This window comes from Manis javanica, chromosome 15 (genome assembly GCF_040802235.1).
Source record: "Manis javanica isolate MJ-LG chromosome 15, MJ_LKY, whole genome shotgun sequence".
NCBI lineage: Eukaryota > Metazoa > Chordata > Mammalia > Pholidota > Manidae > Manis > Manis javanica.
Genome location: NC_133170.1, coordinates 74214956 through 74238837, shown reverse-complemented (window position 1 = coordinate 74238837; position 23882 = coordinate 74214956). Strand labels below are relative to the sequence as shown.

The 23882-nt window shown below is 43.3% G+C and overlaps 1 protein-coding gene across 3 annotated transcripts in view; it reads left to right on the top strand.

The window, feature by feature from the left end:
* Positions 1-23882, top strand: part of KSR2 (kinase suppressor of ras 2) — a 371798-nt gene that overhangs the window by 62097 nt on the left and 285819 nt on the right. For all 3 annotated transcript variants that reach the window (XM_073222345.1, XM_073222344.1, XM_073222346.1), the window contains 2 exons: positions 17270-17410; positions 21338-21488. In XM_073222345.1, the coding sequence (XP_073078446.1) occupies positions 17270-17410; positions 21338-21488 (292 nt within the window). The remainder of the gene's footprint in view (positions 1-17269; positions 17411-21337; positions 21489-23882) is intronic.

Sequence of the window (23882 nt, the reverse complement as noted above, 5' to 3'; positions counted from 1 at the left end):
AATTAGTTCCCAGAGGAAAGGCACTGTGTTTACAGTTAGGGGAATGCAAGACCCCAAGATACTTAAAATCTGGTGGGGAAATTAAGATGTGAATATAAACTCTACCTCAAGAGAATCCATTTTAGGTGTCAAACATAAATATTGTGGTTTTAGAATTGAGGGTAGTAGATTCTACTACTGGGTAGGGAAAAAGAAGGCTTCCAGGGGCAGTGAGCATCTGAGCTAGACTCGGAAGGATACACAGGAGGTCAGAGGGTAGGGAGGTCTTTTTAGAGCACAGAAGGGTCCAGAGCAGGAGCTCTCAAACTTGAACGCGTATTGGAATCACCTTGTGAAAAGTGCATTACTCTGTCAGTCCCAGAGTTCCATTCAGGGGATCTGGAGTGGGTCCTGAGAATTAGCATAACTAACAGGTCCCCAGCTGCTGTTGACAGCCTCGGTCACGGATCCCACTTTGAGAACTTCCAGTGAAGGCAAAGGGGCAGAGGAGGAAAGGGAAAGGGATCATTCATTCACTCACATCATCGTCCAGCAGATATTAAGCACTTATAATGTGTCAGGTGCTGTCCTAGGTGACAGAGATACAGGGGAAGACAGAAGAGACTGGTGCCTGCCCTCATGGTGCTTATGGTAGAGCGGGCAGGGGGAGGTGGGGCAAGAAGGATGTTAAGCCAGTAGACACCAGGGAAATATGATTGGCAGCTGTGATCTATGCTATGCAGGAAAGGAACATGGTGATATGGGAAAGAGTAATGGACTGGGTCATCTTTGTATTGTTTGGAATGGACATGACGTGTGTGGAGCGCTGCAGGATGAGAAAGGGCTGACCAGATGTGTATGGAGAGGGTTTCTGGTAAAGGGGCCAGCATACGCAAAGGCCCTGGGGTAGGAGTGAGCTTGGCTTTCTTGAAGAGTGAGAGAAACTTCTCATGGTCTTGGAGTAAAATGTTGTGGGGTTTATGAGGGGGAGAAGTAGGCAGGGCCCTTCAGGCCAGAGTAAGGCATTTGGATGGTACTCTGTGCATTGGGAATCCAAGGAATGCATGTTTCGGGAGAAGCAGAAAAAGGAAGGAAGGTCTTGGGTGGCAGGCTTAGGACCTTTGGCCTTTGTCCATGGCTACAGCAAGATCTCCATGGGAGTCTGCTCTGAGCTCTGTGGGACACTGTCACTTCATACCTTTGAAGGGTCCTTCTCTCAGCAAACCCTCAACCCTTCATAGTAATCCATGTTCAACCCTTACACACCTGAAAAGTAGGGAGAAACAGGTATGGCTGAGGGGGAGGAAAATTGGAAGAAGAAACAACATGGATGAAGTGTTACATTTACATTGTCCACGATGGTAGCCACTGGTTGCATGTGGCTATTTAAGCCTAAATTAATCAATATTAAATAAAACTATTAAGTCAGCTCCTTAGCTGATTGCAGTAGCCATATTTCAAATACTCAGTAGCCCCACATGACCAGTGCCTACCATCTTGGACAGCGCAGATACAGGATGTTGCCATGGTCGCATTACGTTCTGTTGCATAGTGCTGGTGTAAGGGATGGGCTGAGCAAGCTTCTATCAGCTTGTCTGGCAGAGAGCCAGGTGGGAACCTGGTCTTCCGAATAACTCCCAGCCTGGCTCTTTGTGCGCCGGGACTTCACACGTGGCTGATGGATGGTAGCCACGTGTGCGTAAGTCTCCCTGCTTTCAGCTTTGCTTGCTCGCAGCACGAAACCGGGAGGCGGGTACCCCAACCCGGAGCCCCACCTGCCTGGCTAGCTTCTCTTCTGAGCACTGATCTTGTGGCCAAGGTCCCCGTTGCAGCACAAGGACTCACGTAAATGGTTTTCCTTGCCCAGCAGAGCCGAGACTAGCGTGTAAACTTACGTAGGATGCTTCTGACTTTCCCCCATCAATGTCACCTCTAAGAATAACCCTGGAATTTTTGAACCTGGAGTCATGTTGGAAAGCGTTATTTTTTAACCTCTCCGTAATGGATAGAAAAATGAGTCTGTGGCTTGCCTGAGGCCCCACAGCTCTTTAGTGACAGAGCAAGAAGTTGAATGCTGGACTTCTGCCTTGGATTTTAGTGGCCTCCACTCGTGCATGCACGCATGCAAAGGGCGTGGCGATGGTGTATGGTTCCTCGTGGCTGAACCATTTTCTGGCTCACTTGAAAATTTCCAGCTGTATTTTTGGGTCAGAATCTTTTAGCTTGTGTGTGAAATTTGCCAAATGAAGGGAAAAATAGAAATCGATTTAACCCCTCCCTGACCTCCCATTCAAAGCCGTTCGATATTGAGCGAGGGTCAGGGTGACAGTAATTTCAAGAATTTGACAAAGATCCTCATGAAATAAAATGGAAAGGGCTTAGTGGATGCATTGATAGCCTCTGTGCTTCCTCTCAGAGACTTTATGGGTTCTCGTCCCGGGGAGAAATCCACGGCCAGCCTTGCCCGTACTGTCCGCCACCTTTCCCACTCCAATCTGCTCATTCCTTCAGTGGGAACGCCTGCATTTTCCACTGGGACAATCCTGAAAATCTCGGAAAGAGTTATGTTGTCTAACTGGGGAAAAAGGTCTTGGGGTGTTCATTTCCTAAGAGATCTGGTAAAAATTGGACATGTGGTTTAGAGGAAACATAAGATGATGGACATATTCTACATACATGCTCTCTAGTGCAATAGCCACTGGCCACATGTGGCCACTGAGCACTTGAAAAGTGGCTAGTGGGACAGAAGAACTGAATTTTCACATTTATGTAACTCTCTTTTGGTTTTAGAAATCAATAGTTAGAGGGGGGTGGGGAGATAGGTTAAATAGATGAAGGGAATTAAGAGGTACAAATGTCCAGTCATAAAATAAATAAGGCAGGGATGAAAAGTATAGCATAGGGAATATAGTCAATAATATTGTAATAACTTTGTATGGCAGCAGATGGTAACTACATTTACCATGGTGAACATTTCATAATGTATATAATTGTCAAATCACTACGTTCTATACCTGAAACTAATATGTCAACTATACTCAACTAAAAAAAAAAAATTTTAGTTTATTGAAGAAAAAAAAATCCATAAAATCCATACCTTTATACTCTCTATGCTTTTAATTCAGCTTCCTTATAGTATTATTCTATTCATGTAAGTCTAGCAAATTTTAGCAATCACACGTAAGGAGATTTTGCATAACATTTGCTTCCATTGACAACCTTAGTGAATTAAACATATCCAAATAATTTAAACTGTATTTACAACTTTGATATAAAGGAAAAATTTTAAAAGGTACTCTGTTGACAGACAAGCCTTCCCAACTACTTGCACAGCACATAGAAATCTAAAAAATTAAACTAATAAATATGCCAGGCCTTAGCACTTCTTAATATTGTACATGAATTGAATACAGTTTCAACTGAAAGTCTAGGTCTAAATCAGTTATTCAATTACATGTTTCAGACTAGAGTTAGAAAGGTGAAGTCTTATTCTAATTGGCCAAATTATATAAAACATCAAGAGAATGTAATGGAGACTCTATAGTTCAGATATTAATATGGTGTGTCTAATTATCTTAAACATGTCTATAATTTATCTCAGATTTTCCCAGAACCTAAAGATACTAACCCGTTCAGGAAACTAGTTTATCTCACTCAATTCTAGGTTTAAATTCTAATGACATTTTGGGGAGGTCGACTTCTCTGATTGCCTGAGGTCACATAATAATCAGGAGGGGTGCTTGCTGGGGCCCATGAGATGCCCTAACCCTGTTTATTCACTAGGTAGATTACTTATGTAATTTTAGTTCGTTTAGAGTTACCTGTGTGTAGCCCATGTGCCAAGTGACTGCTCTAGATGGAACCGGCTTCCAGGGTCAAAATGAAATAGTTGTCCACTGAGACCTTTTTTCCATGCATACCTGTTTTGTGTTTTTTTCCTTGATTCATCTGGTTTTACTTTATTTCTGGGACCTTAGTTCTCCTTTCCCTGTAGTGTAGGCAGTGGATAATAAGGCAACATAATCCTTACGGCAGACCCTCTGTGATGTTTTTAGCTCCTCTTTGGGTCTAGTCCTCTGTTCCCGGCTGTCCAACAACCGCAGACATGGTGCCCTAGAACCTCTGCCTTATTCCTCCCCAGCTGTACCTCCTGTGGTGTGGTGCCCACCCACTGGCTTTTTTCTTTTTTTTTTTATGACTCCATCTATCTTTGTCACTTGCCAGAGTCTCATGGTTCACAACATTAGGTGCAAAGAGTGCGCCCCTGCCCTACAAGCTTATATTTCTCTTACGGCTTGGTCCCTGGGGAATGATTAAGCGGAGGGTAGGGAAGTGGGCAGTGAGATGTAATTAAGACTCCCTGACTTTGCTCCCCTAAAGTCAACCTTGGACAAAAGTGTGTGCTATTTATTACTCTTCATGCAGGCCCCTCTTATCCCAAAAAGGTTGCTGTGACACAAGCTACGTTTGCCTGAGGGGACCTGCATTCTTATTTCCCCCTGCTCCCCTCCGCCTTTCCAGGGTTGTTGGTAGGCCGACATCACCCAAAACTCCCCTCAAGACTCATTAATTTAATCAGATCACCTAATTGGCACTGCCTTGGCATAAAGCACCTGAAGGCAGTGCTTCTAGACCTTTTGCCTTTGTCAGAACTACCTGGGGACCTTGTTTAAAAGAAATGAGAGGCCCCCTGTCCCCAGGAGCATTTGATTCTGAATGCATGGGTTGGGGGAAGCAGGGGCTCAGTGTGTATATTTTTAACAAGCTTCCCCGAGGGGGTCTGCTACAAGCTGAAGTTCGACCCCTTTAAAGTGTGGTGTGGAAATGAAGAAGGGGACAGGCTTGGGGGCAGCCTCAGGCCCTGCTTGTTATCCGTGTGACCTAAGCACCTTCACTGTAACTGTGCCTCCATTTTCTCATCTCCAAAATGGGAGCAATAGGGTTCTTAGCCCTTAGCGATCAAATAATATCAGTGAAACACTGAATGCAGTGGCTGGCATATAGTAAGTGCCCAATAAAACCTAGCTATGATTATGATTATGAATATGTTATTTGTATGATAGTTTATTGATAATAGCATCATTATTAACATAAATAAAGCAGTAGGCACAAGCTGGCATATAAAAAGTATCCACAAATGTCAGTTTTACTATGAATATATAATACATGCTACATCATATAAAATGTATAATATATAACATCAATGTTATATTTCAAATTATGTATTCTATGTCTGAATTCTTATCTCTATCTCTGAATATATACTGTACAGTATATAGATATATTATGATATATTCTAGCATGATGTATTGTTACAGCATATTGTTATAGCATGAATATTAAAATTATAATAATGATTATGTGAGGCTGCTATCAGTAGGTCTGGCATCTAGTAAGTGCTTATTAAATCCACGAGCCTTTTTTTCTTTTCCTGTCGTTTATAATATTCATTAGCAGTAACAATGCAAAGAAAAGGAAAAGCCACCAGCAGTATTGAGGGCTTTAAGCCAAGGCAGTGGGCATTTTCCAGCCTCCCTGGAGGACAGGCCCAGACTGGTGGGCCGGGTCTGTTCCGGCCTGAGGGATCGTGTCCCAACCCAGATGGTGGTGGGGAGCAAAGGAAGGGCGTCTCTCCCAGGCCTCCAGCCTGCGCAGCAAGGAATTTGCCTGCGGATGCAAATCGGCGGGTTACTTGAGACGGTAGCGAGTCAAATCACTCTGTCCCCCGTCAGATGGCCGAGCCAGCGCCGGGGATGTTATGACAATTGTCGCCTTAGCAACCACGGCCAGCGTCGGGCCGAGCGGTTTCATTACCCTGCCCGGCAGCTCGGAAACCGAGCGCCTGGGTTTGCATGCGCAGCGCCCCCTGGAAAAGGGGTTGGGATTTACGGGTGGAGGCTTGGCCCCCACCCCAGGGATGGTTTGTCCAACGACCAAGCAAAATAGCCTGCGCACCAACTGTGTGCCAGGCGCTGCCCTGAACGCTGGGGGTGGGTCAGGGGGAAGACAGGCACAGACGGCAGGGCTCTTTTGGGCCGGCATTCTAATGGGAGGGTGTGATGGTGGAGATGGGGGCGTAACCATGGAAACAGATAAACAGGCTCTTTCGTGGGCTACTAGCAAGGAAAAAAAAATAGCTGGGTGATATGATGGTGCCATGGGGGTGTGGTTGGAAAGGGATGGCGCCTGAGGGCTAGGAAAGTGTCATTTATGCTTACAACTGGAGGCAGAGAGCGCTCTGCAGCGGGGAAAGTGCAAAGGGCGGTCCGTGGATTCAGGACTTGGAGCTCTGGGCTGCTGGCCAGGGCCTGCTAAAGAGAAGGTAGCGATATTGGGGTGCTTGCTGGCAGGCAGCCCTAAGGGGTACAGAGGGTTCTGGAGCCTGACTCTTTATCCGTGGGATTTTAAGGTCAGTTTTGCCACATTTCTGAGCCTCTGTTATCCTTCAGGTGTCAAATGGGTGGGAGATGAGGCCCTCGTGTCGTTTGCCATGAGGTTTACATGAGGGATCACGTGGGAGAGCCTCAGTCTGTACTCCACCATCTTCCAGCTTTCATGGACTCTGCTTTGGTGTTTTGAAAAACAGCACCTAAGTGCTAATGGCTTTGGGCTTCAGCAAACCAAAGTCCAGGGGCTGCACCCTTGGGGTGTGTCTGGGTTTATCTTGCTTGGATGCTACGTGAAAAGTCCCCTGTTCCACATGAGAGATTTCAGACATGACTATTTATAGCTTATCACATGTCTTCACTTTAAACATTTTTGTTGTTGTTTATGCCGCTAAATTTACCATCATGCTAATACGGAGTACATTAATAAACGAGGATGCTCTGATCCACCAGCCTGAAGTTTCCATCTGCCGTGGAAGGTGCCAGACTGCCCCCTGGTGCGCATTTGGAGAACTACATCTCTGGATTTCTGGTCTCTCAAGAGTCCGGGAGTCTTCTGACTCTAGGCCCAGGAGACCGCATTTTGCATCCAGGCAATGCCCGGGCCGGGCGTGGGTTCAGCGTGGATGTGCTCTTTCCAGGAGCCCTGTGTTTCTTCACTTGCAGATGGAAACTTTGAACTTTTTGTAGTTCAGCTCAGCATAGGCCTGAATTGAGGGTGACCTAAAAATAAATTAGGACATCTGGCAGGGTGAGGCCATGCAAAGGCCCTTATCCAATTTGTACCTCTCAACCTTGACCTGTAGGCTGTTTGGATTCTCTGCTGTAGCAGAGAGCTGTCATAAAGAGGGCAAAGGACTTAAGTTCATAATCCTGACACAGGTTCTTTAGTTGTGTGAGCTGGGCCAATGTTTTAATGCCTCAGTTTCCCCATCTGTAGAATGTCAATAACAATCTAACACCCATTTCAGCAGTGTCATGATGCTGATGCCGGGGTTCTTGTTTGCGGAGCGGAAGAATGAGCTTCACAAACAGTCAAGGCAGGAGAGCAAGGTACAGGCTTTTATTTAGAGATACAGTGAAAGGACACAGCTCCCGGCTCATGCCAGGAGGGGACAAGAGAGTCCGTAGTGGTGCGTTGTCTAGGGGGTTTTATAGGCAGCTGAGGATTTTTCGAGAACATGAAAACAACTTAGGGGTGTGGATTTGTTAAGTGGTCCCTGAATATTTAGAATTAACTTAACACAAGCAACTTCCTCTGATGATTTCTCCCTGAGATACCAACATCTTGGTCTGGGAGCATATGAAACAAGGCCACCTGCTCAGCCCCCAAGGTGGGCCGAGGTATTGTTTTGCTAAAGAGTAAGTTAAGAATTTCTAACGTCTTAACTTCTTGGGTATTAAAATGCAGTCTTATCTTTAAGGTGGAAATCCTTCCTGCTGCCTTTTACTGTGTTGTTTATGCCTGGGCTTACTTGCTAAATTAGTTGCCCAGTGTGCAAAATCACTTCATCAGATCTGAAGGAGAAAAACAGCACATAGGCCTGGGCCTTTTAGTATATACTAAAGAGATCCTTACACATGATTATAAGTGGTTAGCATAATAAAACATGTGCTACTCTTCTTTATCTGGGGAACATTAACTGATTTTACTGAAGAATGATTCTAGAGCTCAATGTTTAACATAGAGTTTTAGCAGGGGGTTTTCCTTCCACGTAGTTACATTGCTCTGACTGAAAATATCCCGCCCTGCTTTTCCCCGGAGGCCCTCACCCTACTCTAACTACACCCACGGTCCCTGTCTCAATGCTATTATAAGGCAGTATTTTTGGAACCATTTTGGAAAATAATTTGCAATGTAGGGGTATTAGCTTAACTGGTGAAGAATCATCTTTTCCTTTCCTTGTACTTTGCAGACAAACCTTTTGTAAAATATGATGAAAATGAATTACTGGGAAAATACTAAGTACCAAAAGCCCAAACAAAATGCAAGCCTCATTTTGAATATATCTGATGCACCAAACATCAAATCACAGTTAGATAGCTATCAAAGCGGCTAAGTGCTCTCCGTTTCTGTACTTAACCAAGTTGGGGGGTGGGGTGGCTGGCCTTCAGGCCTCAGGGCCTGTGTCTTCAGGCCCCACCTGGAATAGTCCTGCCTTAGGGCAGGGAGGGTGTGTAATTGATTTTTTTGTATCCCAGCCCAGCTCTTTGCATTCAAAAAGCACTTAAAAAAAAAACTTTAAGGGAAAGAAGGAGAGGCCTTGCTTCTCTTAGAATAAACAGAGTTCTCATCCTTATCATCTCGTGACCACGGCACATTGCGGGGTACAGATCTTTCTTAATTTTTGCATCCATAATGCCCCTGCTGGACCCTGGCCTCCCTTCTGCTCTGGCTCCTGGCATCTGGCTTGTGATTTGTGTTTGCACATCCCTCTCCTCTGCGCCACTGGGAGCCCCTTCCGGTCTGGAGTCGGGGAGACTGCTCTTTGATTCCTGGGGCCCTGGGCAAAGCCTTATCTCTCCCTCCGAGCTGCTCAGTAAATGCCTGCTGGGCGCATTAGCCCACAAACCCTTGAAGGGCTCTATTTGCCGAAGGTGCTGCATCCTGGCTTACAGAACAGTGTTGCTGCCCGTGGTTTTATTGCCCAAGGATCTCTTAAGCTTGTCTGAGAAGCAAACTGATTTCATTACATAATTCAGACAGTCGGTGGATGTTTCTCATGCTTGCCTCACTCTCAGAAACACTGGGGTGCTTGTGTTTTTACAGGTTTCTGGGCCTTCCCCAGATTCACTGAATCAGAATTTCTAGGGGATGGGCCTGCAAGGTTGATTTTTAACAAACACCCCTAGGTGACTCTTCAGGTCAGGTTATTGGGGAAAGAGGGAATAACATGTAAAATTATCTGGCACCTTTGGGAGAGCTGCTTAAACTCTGTGGCCCTCAGTTTCCTTATCTGTAAAATGGGGATATCACACATATATGTATGTGTGTGCACATATGTACCTATATAGTATGTCATATATGTATACACACTGGCAAAATACATATATATACATGTTATAGGTAGTTATACATAACTATATATATAATATTATATATAATATATAGTTATTTATATATTGAAAAGTATATATAAACTTGTTTAATGAAATGGCACATGTATTTATTGTTGGCAACTGATTCTCATGGGATTTGAAACTAATTATTCCTGTAAGTAATTCAAACTTATAGAAAAACTGTAAGATACGTATGCACAGAAATAAACAAATAAATCTTACTTATAATAATCCAGAGATGCAGCTGCTAACATTTTGGAGCATTTCCTTATAGTCTGCATCTGTGTGCATGTATACATGCCTTTTTTTTTTTTTTTCAGAAAATGGGATTGTACTGTACCTGTTGTTTTGGCTGCTACGTTGTTTCACTTGGCAGTAGATCATGACATTCTTTGCATGTCAATAAATAAGAGTTTGCTAGACTTGGATTCAAATCCTGGTTCATTCACTTAGTAGCTGATGACCTTGGTGAGTTATTTAGCCTTTCTGGGCCTCAATTTTCTCAGTTAAAATGGGGCAGTAATTGGACGTATACTGCAGTGTCACTGTAAGGATTAAATAGAGAATTCCTAAGAAGTGCTTATCAGAGAGAAACCCTGTTAGCTGACAGTTGGGATTGTTCTATGCCACCGGCCTTGGGGACCTGGCGGGAAGAGCTGCTGCTTGCCGGGGCCCCCATTTAGGAAGTGCTGCCCAGCCTCTGCCCCATCCAGCTTCACACTCCACGCAGCTTTCTGGGTTTCCCTCCTCAGACCAGCTGTGCTTGTCCTGAAAGCTGATTTTCCTTCCCATTTGCCTCAAGAGGCAGCCCTGATGTGAGGCCACCTAACCCCCTGTCTTCCTCAGCCCCTCTCTCCCTCATTCCTGATGCATTGAAGTGGGGACACCCCTTGATGTTTGCTCCGGGGCAGATGTCTGTCCAGCCTCTGGGTGGCCATGGAAACACACCCCTGGAATCCAAGCATTTCTTTTACAGATCGTTAGAAAGGATGTTTGTTGTAGGGGAAAGCTCAGCCTGCCTTCTGCACAGATGGCATCTCCTGTGATGCCTCAGCAGGCCTGTGAAGATGATATATGCCCATTCCACAGATGAGAAAATAGAGGCCCAGGGAGCTGACAAGACTTGCCTAAGCCTTACAACTGGAATTCAGAAACTCCATTCTCCCACAATAACTGGAAGGCTCCCTAAAATGAGTGTGACCCTCTCTGAGGGGTCCATGTCTGACCTTCGGATTTCCGGTTCAGTGGAAAAGAACTGTGACCAACTCATAGTACAGCACCCTGGTAAGGGAGGGAGTTGGGGATCATGCCCTGGTGCCCCGATTTAAATAGTTCCGTGGATCTGGGTAGCTGATTTAACCTTTTGACTTCTCACTTCCGTGTTCACAGAATGGGCTCAGACTACCGGCCTCACAGCTGGCATTGTTGCACGGGTTAAAAATGAACAAACACACTCAAAGCACTTACCCCACAGAGCCAGGCACGCTGCAGGCAGTTAGTAAATGCTGGCTGCTATCGTGGCTATTAATCCTGAAAATGTTTTATCGTAGCTGACAAAGATGCACCCAGCAGACATCACAGATCTGCTCGCACCATGGGCTTTTGACCCTAGTATCAAAGAAATCCTTCAAGCTGAAGATTATGAACAAAGAGGCAGATGTGTGTGAACTAACAGGGAAAGATCCTTGAGGCTTACTACCCAGTGAAACAAGTATGATATGATTTATGTGACTAAAACACCACTACACATAAAACCGCACTGCAGAGTTCCTACATGGATGTATGTGTATATGAAAGTACAGAAAGGTCTAGAAAAATGGATACCAGACTAATCGCAGTAGTTACCTCCAGGGAGAAGGGGGCCAGCATTAGTGGTAGTGCTCTAAAGGAACTTTGGCATTATCTGAAATAGTCTAGCTTTTTTACAGGGAAAATATATGCACCTATTTATTAAATAAGTAAAGTAAATTAAATTGTAGTTATTCTTTCTGCAATATAGAGACTTTGGAATCAGACTTGGTTTTGAATCTTAGTTCTCCACTTAACTAGTGTGCTGTGAGCAAATGACTTAAATTCTGCATGCCTAATTTCTTTATCTGTAGAATATAGATCTTGATAGTATCTAGCTCCTGGGAATGTGAAGACACTGACATGATATACCTGAGATCCTCAGCATGGGCTTGAGGCATGAGGGTGCTCAGTAATGGTACTTTCATTTTTATGTTTGTGCTAATTTCATTTACTCTTTCAAATTTAGAAAAAGCGCCTTAGTCCTTTAAGAGATTGAGTATGTACATTATTAATGAATTATAATGCAAGAGAAACTGTGATAAATTTTTAATAGACTACAGATAAAATGCCAAGGAAGAACTGATAAGGATCTCCTAGAGAAGGTGACATTTGCGATGAACTTTGGAGAAAAATTCAGATTTCTGTGAGTTGACAGAGTGGTGCATGAGTTAGCTATGGGCCCCAGTACTGCTGCATCACCAACACAAAACCTTAGTTGCACACCACATAAACATTTATTGGCCATGCATCTGGGGTCGGCAGCGGATTAGCGGCTCTTCTCATCTTGGCTGGGCTCATTCATAGCCAACAGCCAGGCAACAATTGGCTATTGGCTGAGCTACGATGTCCTTGGTTGGGATGTGTGGGAAAGTCTGCCTTTGCTCTGTGTAATCTCTCACCCCTCAGCTGACCAGCTGATTAGCCGGGGCACATTCTTATGCAGAGGTCAGAAGATCCCAGAGAGCAAGTGCAAGGCCTCTTTCTATTGGCTGACTCTAGTCACATGTCCAACCTGGCCGGAGAGGTATGTCATAGTCTCCGCCTCTTCAGTGAGTTCGCTGCCATGTCCTAGCACAAAGGAAATGGAGGTAGAAGGTTAAAGGATGTGGGTTCCCTTTCCAATCTGTAAGTGGGTATGCAAAGGACTTCTAGATAGAAGGAACTTGAGCAAAGCATAGAGAGGTGACACTTGAGGTTATGTGTTTCTGGGATATTAAGTAACTGAAAGAGGCAAGGAAGAAGAGAGGGAGTAGAGTTGAGCCCTGAATACTATCTAAGCAGTTTGAGCGTTATTCCATAGCCCAGTGTTTCCCAAACTCATCATTGTGATGCCACCATCATGCCTTCTGCCATCCCTGTGTATTTTCTTTAAATTAGCTCATTAAAGAAATACACATACGTGTTTAAAAATAAAACTGCATCTCTTGTAACAGAAAACTAGTACCACTTACCATATATGGAAGACAGTCAAGAATGTAAGTACAATGAAAACAAGTGTCATTAAATTGTGCTAAATATGGTTACCTGCCCAAGGCTGTGAGTCTGTGTCCTGCTCTGTTATAAAGAGATAAGCAAGTGTTAGGCGTTAAAGACATAGTTTCACTAAACAGAAACACGTCTCCTTGATGTCTAGTCAGACAGCTGGAGACAGATTTGGACAGGGAAGAGCAGACATGTGCGAGCTAGTGTTACTTAATGGCATGCCTGGATCTCACCCCAAGCTGAGAGATACCCACACTTGGGAAATGCTGCTCTCAAAGAATGGGTGTTTGAGCAGGGTACTGACACAGTTCCATTGCTCCTGCCATTCAGCATCTGCTCCCAATCTAGTTTTTCAGTCTTCTGTGACATTGAATTCTTTTTTTAAAAGTATGAGACATGATGTCATTGTCTTTCTCAATTGACACTGCTTCCTTTTGGTCCTTTCTTTAAGAAGTTGATAAAACATTTATTTAAAGAAACCAGATTCTTATTTCTTTTGCCATATTTGAAATCCAGCACAGGCATTTATAGGTAGAGAATAATAAATAGTAAAACCTAATTTATCTAGAAGGAAAGCTGAGGAAAGCCAGTTAGCAAAAAGCCCAAATTTACCGATGGTTAGTGAAGTAAGCATGTATTTCTTTCAAGCAATTTCTGTAAGTGGGATGGGCTTAAATTCAATTAATTTCAAAATCAGGATTTAAATAATGAATTAGGAAGACAGCTTGTGTGTGTGTAGATAAAAATCGTTTATTCTCATTGCTGTAAATTAATCCATTTGTAAATTACCATGGTTTATATATACAATTACGGTTGATAGACATTTGAATAGTTCCTAGATTTGAGCTGTTAAGAACATTCTACCAACACTCTTTAATGAACATGTGTACAAATTTTCATATTTGTTATATACCTATAAGTGGAACTTTTGGCTCATAAGGTATGAATATAGTCAGCTTTAGAATAGGTTGTAAAACAGAAAATGATTGTACAATAAATAGTCTCATCAGTAGTTAAGGGAATTCTTTTTTTAAAAATCTTTTTCACTGTGGCTATTCTGGAGGGACACCATTTTTTTTCTTTATGCAACTAAAAGTACATTTTCTTGCAATATAACTTTAATCTGTACCTTTTAAACTTTGGAGAAATGATGCATATAATCTTTAAGGAATTTATTTTTAAATTGATTAGTTTTAATTTATTAGAAATGCTTTTTCTGATACTTGTAGTTAATAAATTGGGGCAATCCCTACCTTCCACCCCACTGCCAACTAATTGTAAAATTACTTGTAAATTCATGTAACACAAAGTCAACACTGTGGTATTCTAAGTTACTGTTCCATGCCACTTTACATGAATAATCTTTTTTAATCCTTACCCCAGTAGGTATATTTTAAACTTCATTTTCCAGGTGAGAAAACTGAGCTTTTGAGCAAATTGGAAACTCCTTGAAGGTCATTCAGCCACTGAGCAACGCAGTGGAGGACTGGAGCCCAAGTTAGCCTGATACTGGTGCCCAAGGTTCCAGGCCCCACTTGATATGCATTTTATGTTGGCATGAAAAAAAAAATAAAGAATTGTACAGCAGAGTTTTCTTTCTCTGGTTCTACATTGTGCTTTTCTATTTTTTCAAATACTTATGAGCCCTTAACTTAAATCCGTGCACAGGAAGCAAGCACTGTAGGCATACTTACTGCTAATAACAAATGGCATTGTATCAGGGTCTGAGAGATCCATTTTGCTTTTAATTGCAGGGGTTTCTTTTCCACACGGTAAGGAAAGTTATAATCCTAAAATCTCTTTTGTCCTGAAATTTACTAGACTAGATATAGAGTGATAACTAGTGGATATAGGTTTTGTATCTGAATGTTCTTCAGAAATTAAAGACTGGCTTTAATTCTCTGTACCAATAATATCAGAAAAAAGGTGAACTTTTGGTGATTCATATTCTTTATTGAATTCCCAGAGCCTAGCACAGTGTCTGGCATACTGGCAGATCATTGGCATTTAGTAACTATTTTTTGAGTGAATGAGTGAACCAAAGTTTAAGTATTTGCAAACTGTGGACAGGATACCTAAGCTAAGTCTTAAAAAAAAAAAATTCTAGATATTGAAAAAGCAAAGAAATGTGTATTTATTATAAAAATCAAAACAGTGTATCTGTACAGTGAAAAAGGAACTCCCCTTTTCTCCTGCAGTGTATTTTTACTGTTTGTTGTATTTTGCCAGATGTTTCTAACTTCTTTAATTAGATTTTTATAATTTTATCAACACACATACAGTTTAAAATATATAAATGCAGTCGTATAACCCAGTGTCTTTGCAGATTGCTTTTTCCCTGAAGATGAAAATCTTGGAGATTTCCCAAATCAATATGTATCAATTTACCTGATTTTTGAAAGTTCATATTGTATTCCACCCTCTGGATGTGCTGAGTCATTCGTATTTAGTTCTTCTGCTAATGTACTTAACAAAAAATTGTTTTCAAGTTTTTAAAATCACAAACTATGCTGCAGTAACTGGCCAGCCTTTTACTCCATGTACACACACGTGTGTGTATTTCTGCAGGCTGGACTCCTAGAAGTGCGGTTCTTGAATCAAAGTGCAGCAAAATCAAGGTGTATTAAAATGTTCATACTACCAAATCAAACCACCCTCCAACGGCATCCTCAATAGTTCCTCACATTCTCCATCTCCCTGGATAGCATCAGTGTTCAACCAAGGTTGCCAAACCTATCCAAACAATTTTTCCCCTAATAAGAAGGTAATACATATATATTACATTTCCCAATTTTGCTATAGAGAAGCAAACAAGAAAAAAGATAGGTCATTCATAATCTACTGCTAACATTTTGTTATATACCCTCCCAGGGCTTTTTCTGGGTATTTGTACACATATAATTTAATAAAATTTTAATGCATTACTTATACATTATACATAATATGCAATTTTATCCTTTATTTTTAATGGTATGTCATATAAGAATACATTGTAATTTATTTACATCATCCTCTTTTGTTGAAGAGTTGGATTGTTTCCAGTCTTTCATGGTTATTATCAACTTGGAGCAATGTTTTATGAAAATCCTTAATGTTAGGATCAAAAGCTAGACAGCATTGTCCATTAGAAATATAATGAGAGTGACAGATAGGAGCCAAATATACAATTTAAAATATTCTAGTAATCACACTAACTATATCCAGTATATCCAAAATACTATCATTTAAACATGTAATCAGTGTAAACATATTAGTGAGATACTTTGTATTGTTTTTTTTCCCATTAAGTCTTTGAAATCCAGTGTGTGTTTTACACTAGAGCACATCTCAGTTCAGATGCTAAAATTTCAAGGTTTAAAATAAAATGTAGTTCTATCAAAACAATACAATTATGCTTAACAGAAGAATATGTTACACGGCTTTTGTTTAAAATTTAAAATTCCATTCTTAGTCACACTAACCACACTCTAAATGCTCAGTTAGCCACACACGGCCATTGAACTAACATTTTGAACATTTGACACAGATTAAATCTATTTCACATGCCTGCTTCTCAGTGTGTAAAATTAAAGCACAGCTGAGAGTGTGCCAGCATAGAGGATTTGAGAATCCACTGGCAAACGTCAAGTTGTGAAAAAAAAAACTGAAATCAGGATTAGAAAATCTCAAAAATGAGGTGAAAGAATCAGGAAAGGATTAGAAATAAAATAAATATTTTATTAAGATAAACAGATGAAAAGCAAAGGCTCTCCTTGTTCCAAGTTGGCAGCCTGGGGTGTGTCTCCCCCTTTTTTCTCTGCTCCTGCACACATGTATTGCCTTTCTTTTGTAATGTGTTAGTTTTTACACAATTTGCAATAAAAGAACTTTTCTTTGTTGTGCCATGGCATCCCTCAAGTAGTTAGGTGCAGGTCCATCTCATTATAAAAGTATTTGTTAATTTGTGAATACTTGCATGTGACTTAAGATTCAAACAGTACCAAAGGGTTTAAAAACAATGTTTCTCCCACCTCTGTTCTCCTCCTGCCCTCTCCCCTTCTCTAGAAGATTAGAAATGCTTTTAAAAGTATCTGCATTTGCAAAGATATATAAATATAAACATTTCCTAGATGAAGGAGAGTTCTTTTATCAACTATCTTGGAGACCATTCTGCATTAGTACATAGCCTGCTGACTCGTTTTATTTTATAGCTGCCTAGAGTTCCCTTGTGTGCAAGAACTCCCATCCTACAGATGGACTTTTAGGCTGTTTGTAATCTTTTTCTATTGCAAACACAGCTGTAAGAAATTCTTTAACATGATTCCTGCCCAGGCCCAGGTGTCTGTGGGATGAGTTCCCACACATGGAGCTTTTGGGGCCAAGGCTGTGTGCGTGGTAATTAATGTAGATGGATGCGGCCAAAAGGCCCCCACTGAAGTGTTACCAGCACGTGCCCCCCTCTGCAGATAACCTATCTTTAAAATAGGAGTAAGGAGTTCAGGCGGGGAGGGGCCAGTGGGGAGGTGCTTGCCCATCCGCCTGGTGGCAGTGCCTCTGAGACACGTCCTCTGTCCTTATCTGTGTTTCCACAGAGCAAGCTGGTGAAGTACTTCAGTCGTCAGCTGTCCTGCAAGAAGAAGGTGGCCCTGCAGGAACGCAACGCGGAGCTGGATGGCTTCCCCCAGCTCCGGCACTGGTTCCGGGTCGTGGACGTGCGCAAGGAAGTCCTGGAGGTGAGACGGCAGCCCCTGCCCCCGCCCCTCCCCGGCCAGCAGCCAGCCTCGGGGGCAGTAGGTGTTTGGCTGTGCCTGCCACATAGTTCGCCCTCAATGAATGTGTGTTGGATGAAGGCACAGAAGATCTCCGATCCTGTCCGGGTGGGTCGTTAAGAATGTGGTTCTAGATTCGATTGCAACCCGGTTCATCTGGGCACTCATCAACTCGGCCACTTTGGGCAAACAGACCAGCAGTGTCCAGCAGAACTTTCTGCTATGAAGGAAGTATTTTATATCTGTGCTGGTGGATGTCGTAGCTGCTGGCCACATGGAGCTGTTTAGCATGTCAACCTTAAAAATAAAAGTTATTTTACCAGCAAAACCAGGTTTATTTAGGAATAGCAGAGAATTGCAATCCAGGGTATGTATGCACTGGTGAAGTCATAGGCAGGTCTGGAGAACGAGGGAGAGGACCTCTCTTATAGAGCAAAGGGCCAGTTGGGCGAGCTGGTCTAAGGAAACATCCATGGGGCCCATGTGTCGTGGCTTCTCATTGGCTGGGCAGTTTCAAGGTGGTGCAAGGCAGAAACCTTCCTTCTCCCTGCTGGAAATACAGTAGCTAAAACGCTGACTTGCAAAGAGACCATTCTCCCGGTGGGGTCTAGGATTTACAAGAATTGGTGGGCATGAGCACTTTCCATGCTGGCCTCCCCACACCAGGTCCGTGAGGTTTCCCTTTAATTTTCACAGGTACTTGAATTGTGCTCAGTGCATATGATTGAAGAACGGAATTTTAAGTGTACTTAATGTTAATTAATATAGCCAGTGGCCACCATATTGGAGACCACAGTCTTAGGGCATTAATTTTCTCATCTGTTAAATGGGTTCATGATTGTCTTCTCTAAGTAGCTGACATAATAAAACGAGAGGATCCATTTCAAATGTTCAGCTTGAGGCCTGGCCCCTAATAGACTCAGTAAATGTCAGCTTATTATTGTTATTACTGCTGTTGTTGAAAACTTTGGAAGTAACAGGCTTTCCAATAGCAAAACGAACCCAGGCCAGCTGTTGTCTTGTATCCACCCTCCAGGAGTGGACCACGTCCCTAAGCTCTCATAGATGGTGAGATTTCCTTACCCTCAGATCCCGCGTCCCCACTCTTTCCAGTGACAGGGTCGAGCCCTTCCCAATAAAACCAGCATACAACGGTGCCAGGTATTATACTCAGTGCTTTACGTGCAGGATCTCAACTGTCAAGACTGTTCAGATGTTCACAATGACCTTTAGAGGTAGGTGTGCCATTATCCCTACTGTGCAGAGCAGGAAACTGAGGCCCAGAGATGAAGTGACTTGCCCTGCTGGTGGGTGGGCGGGGCTAGCCAGAGAACCCAGCCTGGGTGGCCTCTGGAGCATAAGGCGGGAAGCACGGTGCCTTTGCCGCCTTTCCTGTTGCCAGGGTATCTCTGAACAGGGAGGAGAAGGGGCAGCCCCGTGGGACCAAGTCCATTTCTCAGGGCACCCCCCTCCTGCTTGAAGAGGCCTGGAGATCCTCTTCCACCTTTTGTCTTTTTCAGACCTTGTCCCCAAAGTTATTTTGCCTGAACCCACCAGATTTAACAATCCTCAGCTAGATGCAGGACCCCCACTTCCCCGCACCCACCCACCCATCTTATGCAGGAGCCCCAGAAGGTGTTTGATTCTATATTCCTTAATTTCATTCCCAGGATGGTGGTTTCCTGTGAATATCCTTAAAATGAAAGGTCCTGTGTATCTACAGACAGGCCATTTTATTTGCATGGCCCTCTACACTCTTCAGAGGCTTTTGGGACCATTTATTTATCAAGTGGGGCCACTAAGAGACAGAGTTTCTAGACCAAGGGCTGAAAACTGGGAGCCTTCAAGCTGTATCTTGTATCTGATGCACAGACATTTTTTGTTTGGCTGATACATTGTTCAAAAACTTTTTTTCAGCCAATTTTTAAAAGTTGAAAGAGTTTGCATAAAAAGTCCAGTTCTTCAGTTTCTCTTGAACAATTGGAATTGCTGAACACGCTAAACCAAATTCCTGTGTGGTGTCAATGAACTAAATTCTCCTTCTCCTGTGGATCCCATAGATTCTCTCTAGTTAGGAGCTTTGTTCATTTATATTTACCTGGTCTGCAGGTACCTGAGCCCTGGCCTTCAGCAACCGTCTGTGAGCAGCTTGAGTCAAAGGCCACCAGTCAGTGGGTGAGAATGTAGCCAAGGTCCCAGCCCTGTGTCTGTGCCTCATGCTAGCATCCACCAGGGGTCCCCTTCCTGCGAAGGAACCAGCAGTATGGAAAAAGTTCCCAAGCCAGGCTGCTTGGGTTCAAACTTATGTGCTGTGTAACCTTGGACCTGTGGTCTGACCTCTCTGAATTTTAGTGTCCCAGGTACAGATTGATGATAATGATAAAAGTACCTACTTTATGTGGTCTTTGTGGTATTAAAATGAAATCCACGAGAAGCACAACAGTGCTCTGTGTATTTCATTTTCATTTATTTTATTGAACAGAATGTATCTGCTCTTTTGGTTCAGGTTTGTTAGGCTTTCTCTGTTTCTAATGTCATCATTACTTTTGTGATTTATCTGTGACCCCAAGTTTCAGTATAAATTGGATATTTTTGGGGGGAGTAAATTACAGAATTAAAATGCAGAAGTGAATTCTGCAGCAAAGAGAATTCTCCTGTACTGTGAATCAGCCCCTGTCAATGTGATTCATTTTGTACCTTCAGATCCTGGTCTACCACTTTTCCTATAGTGGGTCTTACTTGCAATGTGTCCCTGTTTGAGAAAGTCTCTAAGTGACCCAGTTATTGTTCTCTCCTGCCCCTTATCCTAGTGAGTTGGAAAGGCACTGATTGGGCTGATCCAGTTTTTCTTCCTGGTTGCCAGTTTTAGTGGGAGTGGTGGTGGTGGTGGTGGTGGTGGTCTGATTTTGTTGTAATACACAGATTTGCCACAAGAGGGCAGAAGTATTCCACAAATTGCCCTAGAATCTCTGATCTTAGATCTCCAAAGTTCTTATTTAAATAATATTAATATATGTAAAAACGTTGGATACCATTAAGTGCTATAATATGAAGGCTCACCATTTTAAATACATTTATAGATATACTAATAGATGCATAAATATAGAAGTTTGACGAATTTCAAGGTATATTCTAAATGGATATCCTAATATGGGAAAGGTGGTGATTGGCGGTGATGAAGGGACACCTGACCAAGACATTTATAGCTGCGGATCCTACCTTTTCTGGTCCGAGCGCATCTCTTCAGAGGTGTCTCCATTTCCCCACTCCATGCTATACCACCACCATCCCACTTGTCTTAGAGGGCCAAGCCCTGCCTGGTGGGGCTCAGACACATGTCCAGTTTCATTTCCAACACTGAGCCACACACAGGGTTCCTGAGCCCTCAGTCTGATCCTAGGGTGTGCAGCTGGGGAAGAGAGCAGCAGAGGGTGAGCTGTCCAAACTCAGAGTTTGTTTTGAGTTCGCTCTGGGTTTGGGACGAGTCACTGCAGTCCACACGAAGCAGGAGGCACAGAGGGCCATCCAAAGACAAGGAAAATGGAGCCCTGCCCATAAGGAGTACAGAAGCTGCATGGAAGACAGGTCATGAACTTCCACTGTTCTGGAGTGCTGTGGGCTAAGTATACGTGCTACCTTACAAAACATGTGCGCTTGAGATGCCCATTTTACAGGTGAGTAAAGTGAAGCTCAGAGAGGTTAAGTGGTTTGCTTCAGGTCCTCTAGATAATGAGTGGCAAAGTTGAGATCAACCCAAGCCTGACACTGGGGTTGTCATGTCCAGGGCTTGGTGTCCTGCTGCATACCACTAGAGGGCAGCGTGGAGGCCCAGCCCACTTCCCTCAGGGCAGCTTGCCGTCTATTTATGTCCCTCTCCCTACCCTTTCCTAGGAAATCACCCCTGGCCAGCTGAGCCTGGAGGACCTCCTGGAGATGACGGATGAGCAGGTGTGTGAGACCGTGGAGAAATACGGAGTCAACCGGGAGGAGTGTGCCCGCCTCAATGCCTCCCTCTCCTGCCTTCGGAATGTGCACATGTCAGGTGAGAGGCCCAGGGGGCTGGACAGTGTCTCCAACACATCTGCCGCCGTCCCTGCAGATTCGTGGCGCAGCTGCAGGCCTGGGTGAGGCAGTCAACCCTGGGTGCTGAATACTGCTTACGAGCAGAGGAAAGAGGGGCCTGGAATTTGAAATCCAGGAGTGGTCAGGGCAGCTCTTGGGCATCTTGTCCAAGGGAGACCTGTGGTTGTAGGGCATTTGGTTCTGGATAACTAGCATCCAGATATGGAGGTACAGGATGTGCATAGGAGACCAGGGTCTTTTTACCTTTGGCATTCTGAAGTGCCTTTGCATCTGGGGTCAACATCTGACGTGTTATTTTTTACATGAACAAACATATACTTATTGTAAAATAAATGAGAAATTAGAGAAACAAAAGTAAAATGATTACCCACCTAAGCTCCACCCTCTAGGGACCCTACTATTGTCATTTTGGTGTAATTTTTGGTATAGTTCCTCCACACATATGGGTGTGTGTATACTACTTTTAACAATAGAATTAAGATTATCTGTACATACTATTTTGAAAAGCATTTTTTTTTTCACCTAATAATCTCTGTGACTTGTTTTATCAGTTTGGGGTCCAAATATGTTGTCATCTTTCTTTGATCTTTTCCATCAATTGCTCAAACTCCTATTCACCTTCATTAGCAGGACATCAAATATCCTCTTGAGACTTCCTGCTTCTTTCTAGCCTTGTGATTTTCTCACAAATTCTGGGACCTCCCAAACCTAAAGGTATCATCAGCCCAGCAGAAACCACCTGCACTGTTCTTTCGGTTCCCACCACAAGATGTCACTGTTGCAATTAGTCTGGCCCCTCCGTTGGATCCACAATGGCCTTGCCTACCTCGCGATAAGAATTTATTGAGTGGCTACTATGTGCCAGCAGGGCAGCGGGTACAGCCGTGAGCAAATGAGACCGTATTTGAGACAGGTCGTTGGCCCAGATCCCCCCTGCATGTCCTTTTGTATTCTTTCTTGCTAGCAGATCCTGATCAAGGCTGCAGTCATTATCAAAAGGGGCCCAGAGTTGGGGGCTCTCCTGTCATTGAAGGACATTTGGTGGCATCCATGACTCCACCCACTAGATACCATAACGTCCGCCACATCCCAATCATACCAAACAAGAGTGTCTCCAGTTACTTCTAAATGTTTCATGGCGTGAGACACAGAATCCCAGCCCCGTAGCCCCAACTCCCCAGCCTTGACTGGTTATAGAGGTCATGTTATTCCTTACTCTAGTACAATACCACTGACTCACCTAACGTTTGCATGGCTAAGAGGGCCCTCTGAATTACTCCATACAACAAAAATCTGTTCCAAGGTAACGTCCCCTCTCTACAGTGGGACACAGCTGGATCGCACCAAATTGCAGTGTTAGAGCATTATCATCTTCCTTTGTCAATAAGTGTATTTCCTCCTCAGTTTTAATGCTCAAACACTGCCACTGTTTATTCAATCTATTTTTAGAAATTTAGGTTGTAACCACATTTTCCTATTATAAGCAGTATATAGTGAACCGTTTTAATTGTTATCTTTGGGTACCTCCATGGCTATTCGTTTGGTGTGGATTCATAGGCATGGGGTTCCTGCAGCAGAGTTTACATATTTTATGACTTCTGGTGAATATTGCTGTGGTGCTTTCCAGAAAGTGCACGTGGACTTACGCCTTCTCGTCCACTTCTGTCCCTGCAGTACATCAGAGTAAACAGTGAGGTTAGGTGCTTAATTGCTTTTCAGAGTTCATACCATTTCACCAGTGTTGTGCTACTGAGTTTGGTGAAGTCCTTTTAAGTGGAAAGAGCCTTTAATCTGGTGTTTTTCAAACTGTTGATCAGGACACACAGAAGCAAATACAATGTATATTGCAACCCTGTACACACACACACACACACACACACACACACACACACACACGTATGTATGTTACTGGACCCCACTCTTGAGTTTCAGTGTTACAGAAATGAACACTGAACTCAAAGAAAGAGGGCCGAGTTTACTGGAGCCTGTGTAGGAGGGATGGGACAGGAGGAATGTCAGGGTCCTGGAGGGGGGTTGTGTATAAGGCTTGCAGAGGTAGTTTCAGAGGGTGAGGGGTTTGGGGAGGAGTCCCAGGATCCCTATCTTGCCTGGAGAATGGAATGTCCTTATCTGTGGTTTCCAGGGGGCTCCAGGCAAGATTCCAGAAACTTAGGAAGGTCTGCTTAGAGGGCAACAGAGAGGGAGAGGTATAATTTCTTAGCTGGTTTCAAAATGGAATGAGTTAGGCTTTGTTAAAGCCTCTAACATGTACACATACACAACTAAAGTGAGCTTCATGAAATAAAGAATAAAACATCAAACTCACTTTTACCATGCCTGATATTTTACATTC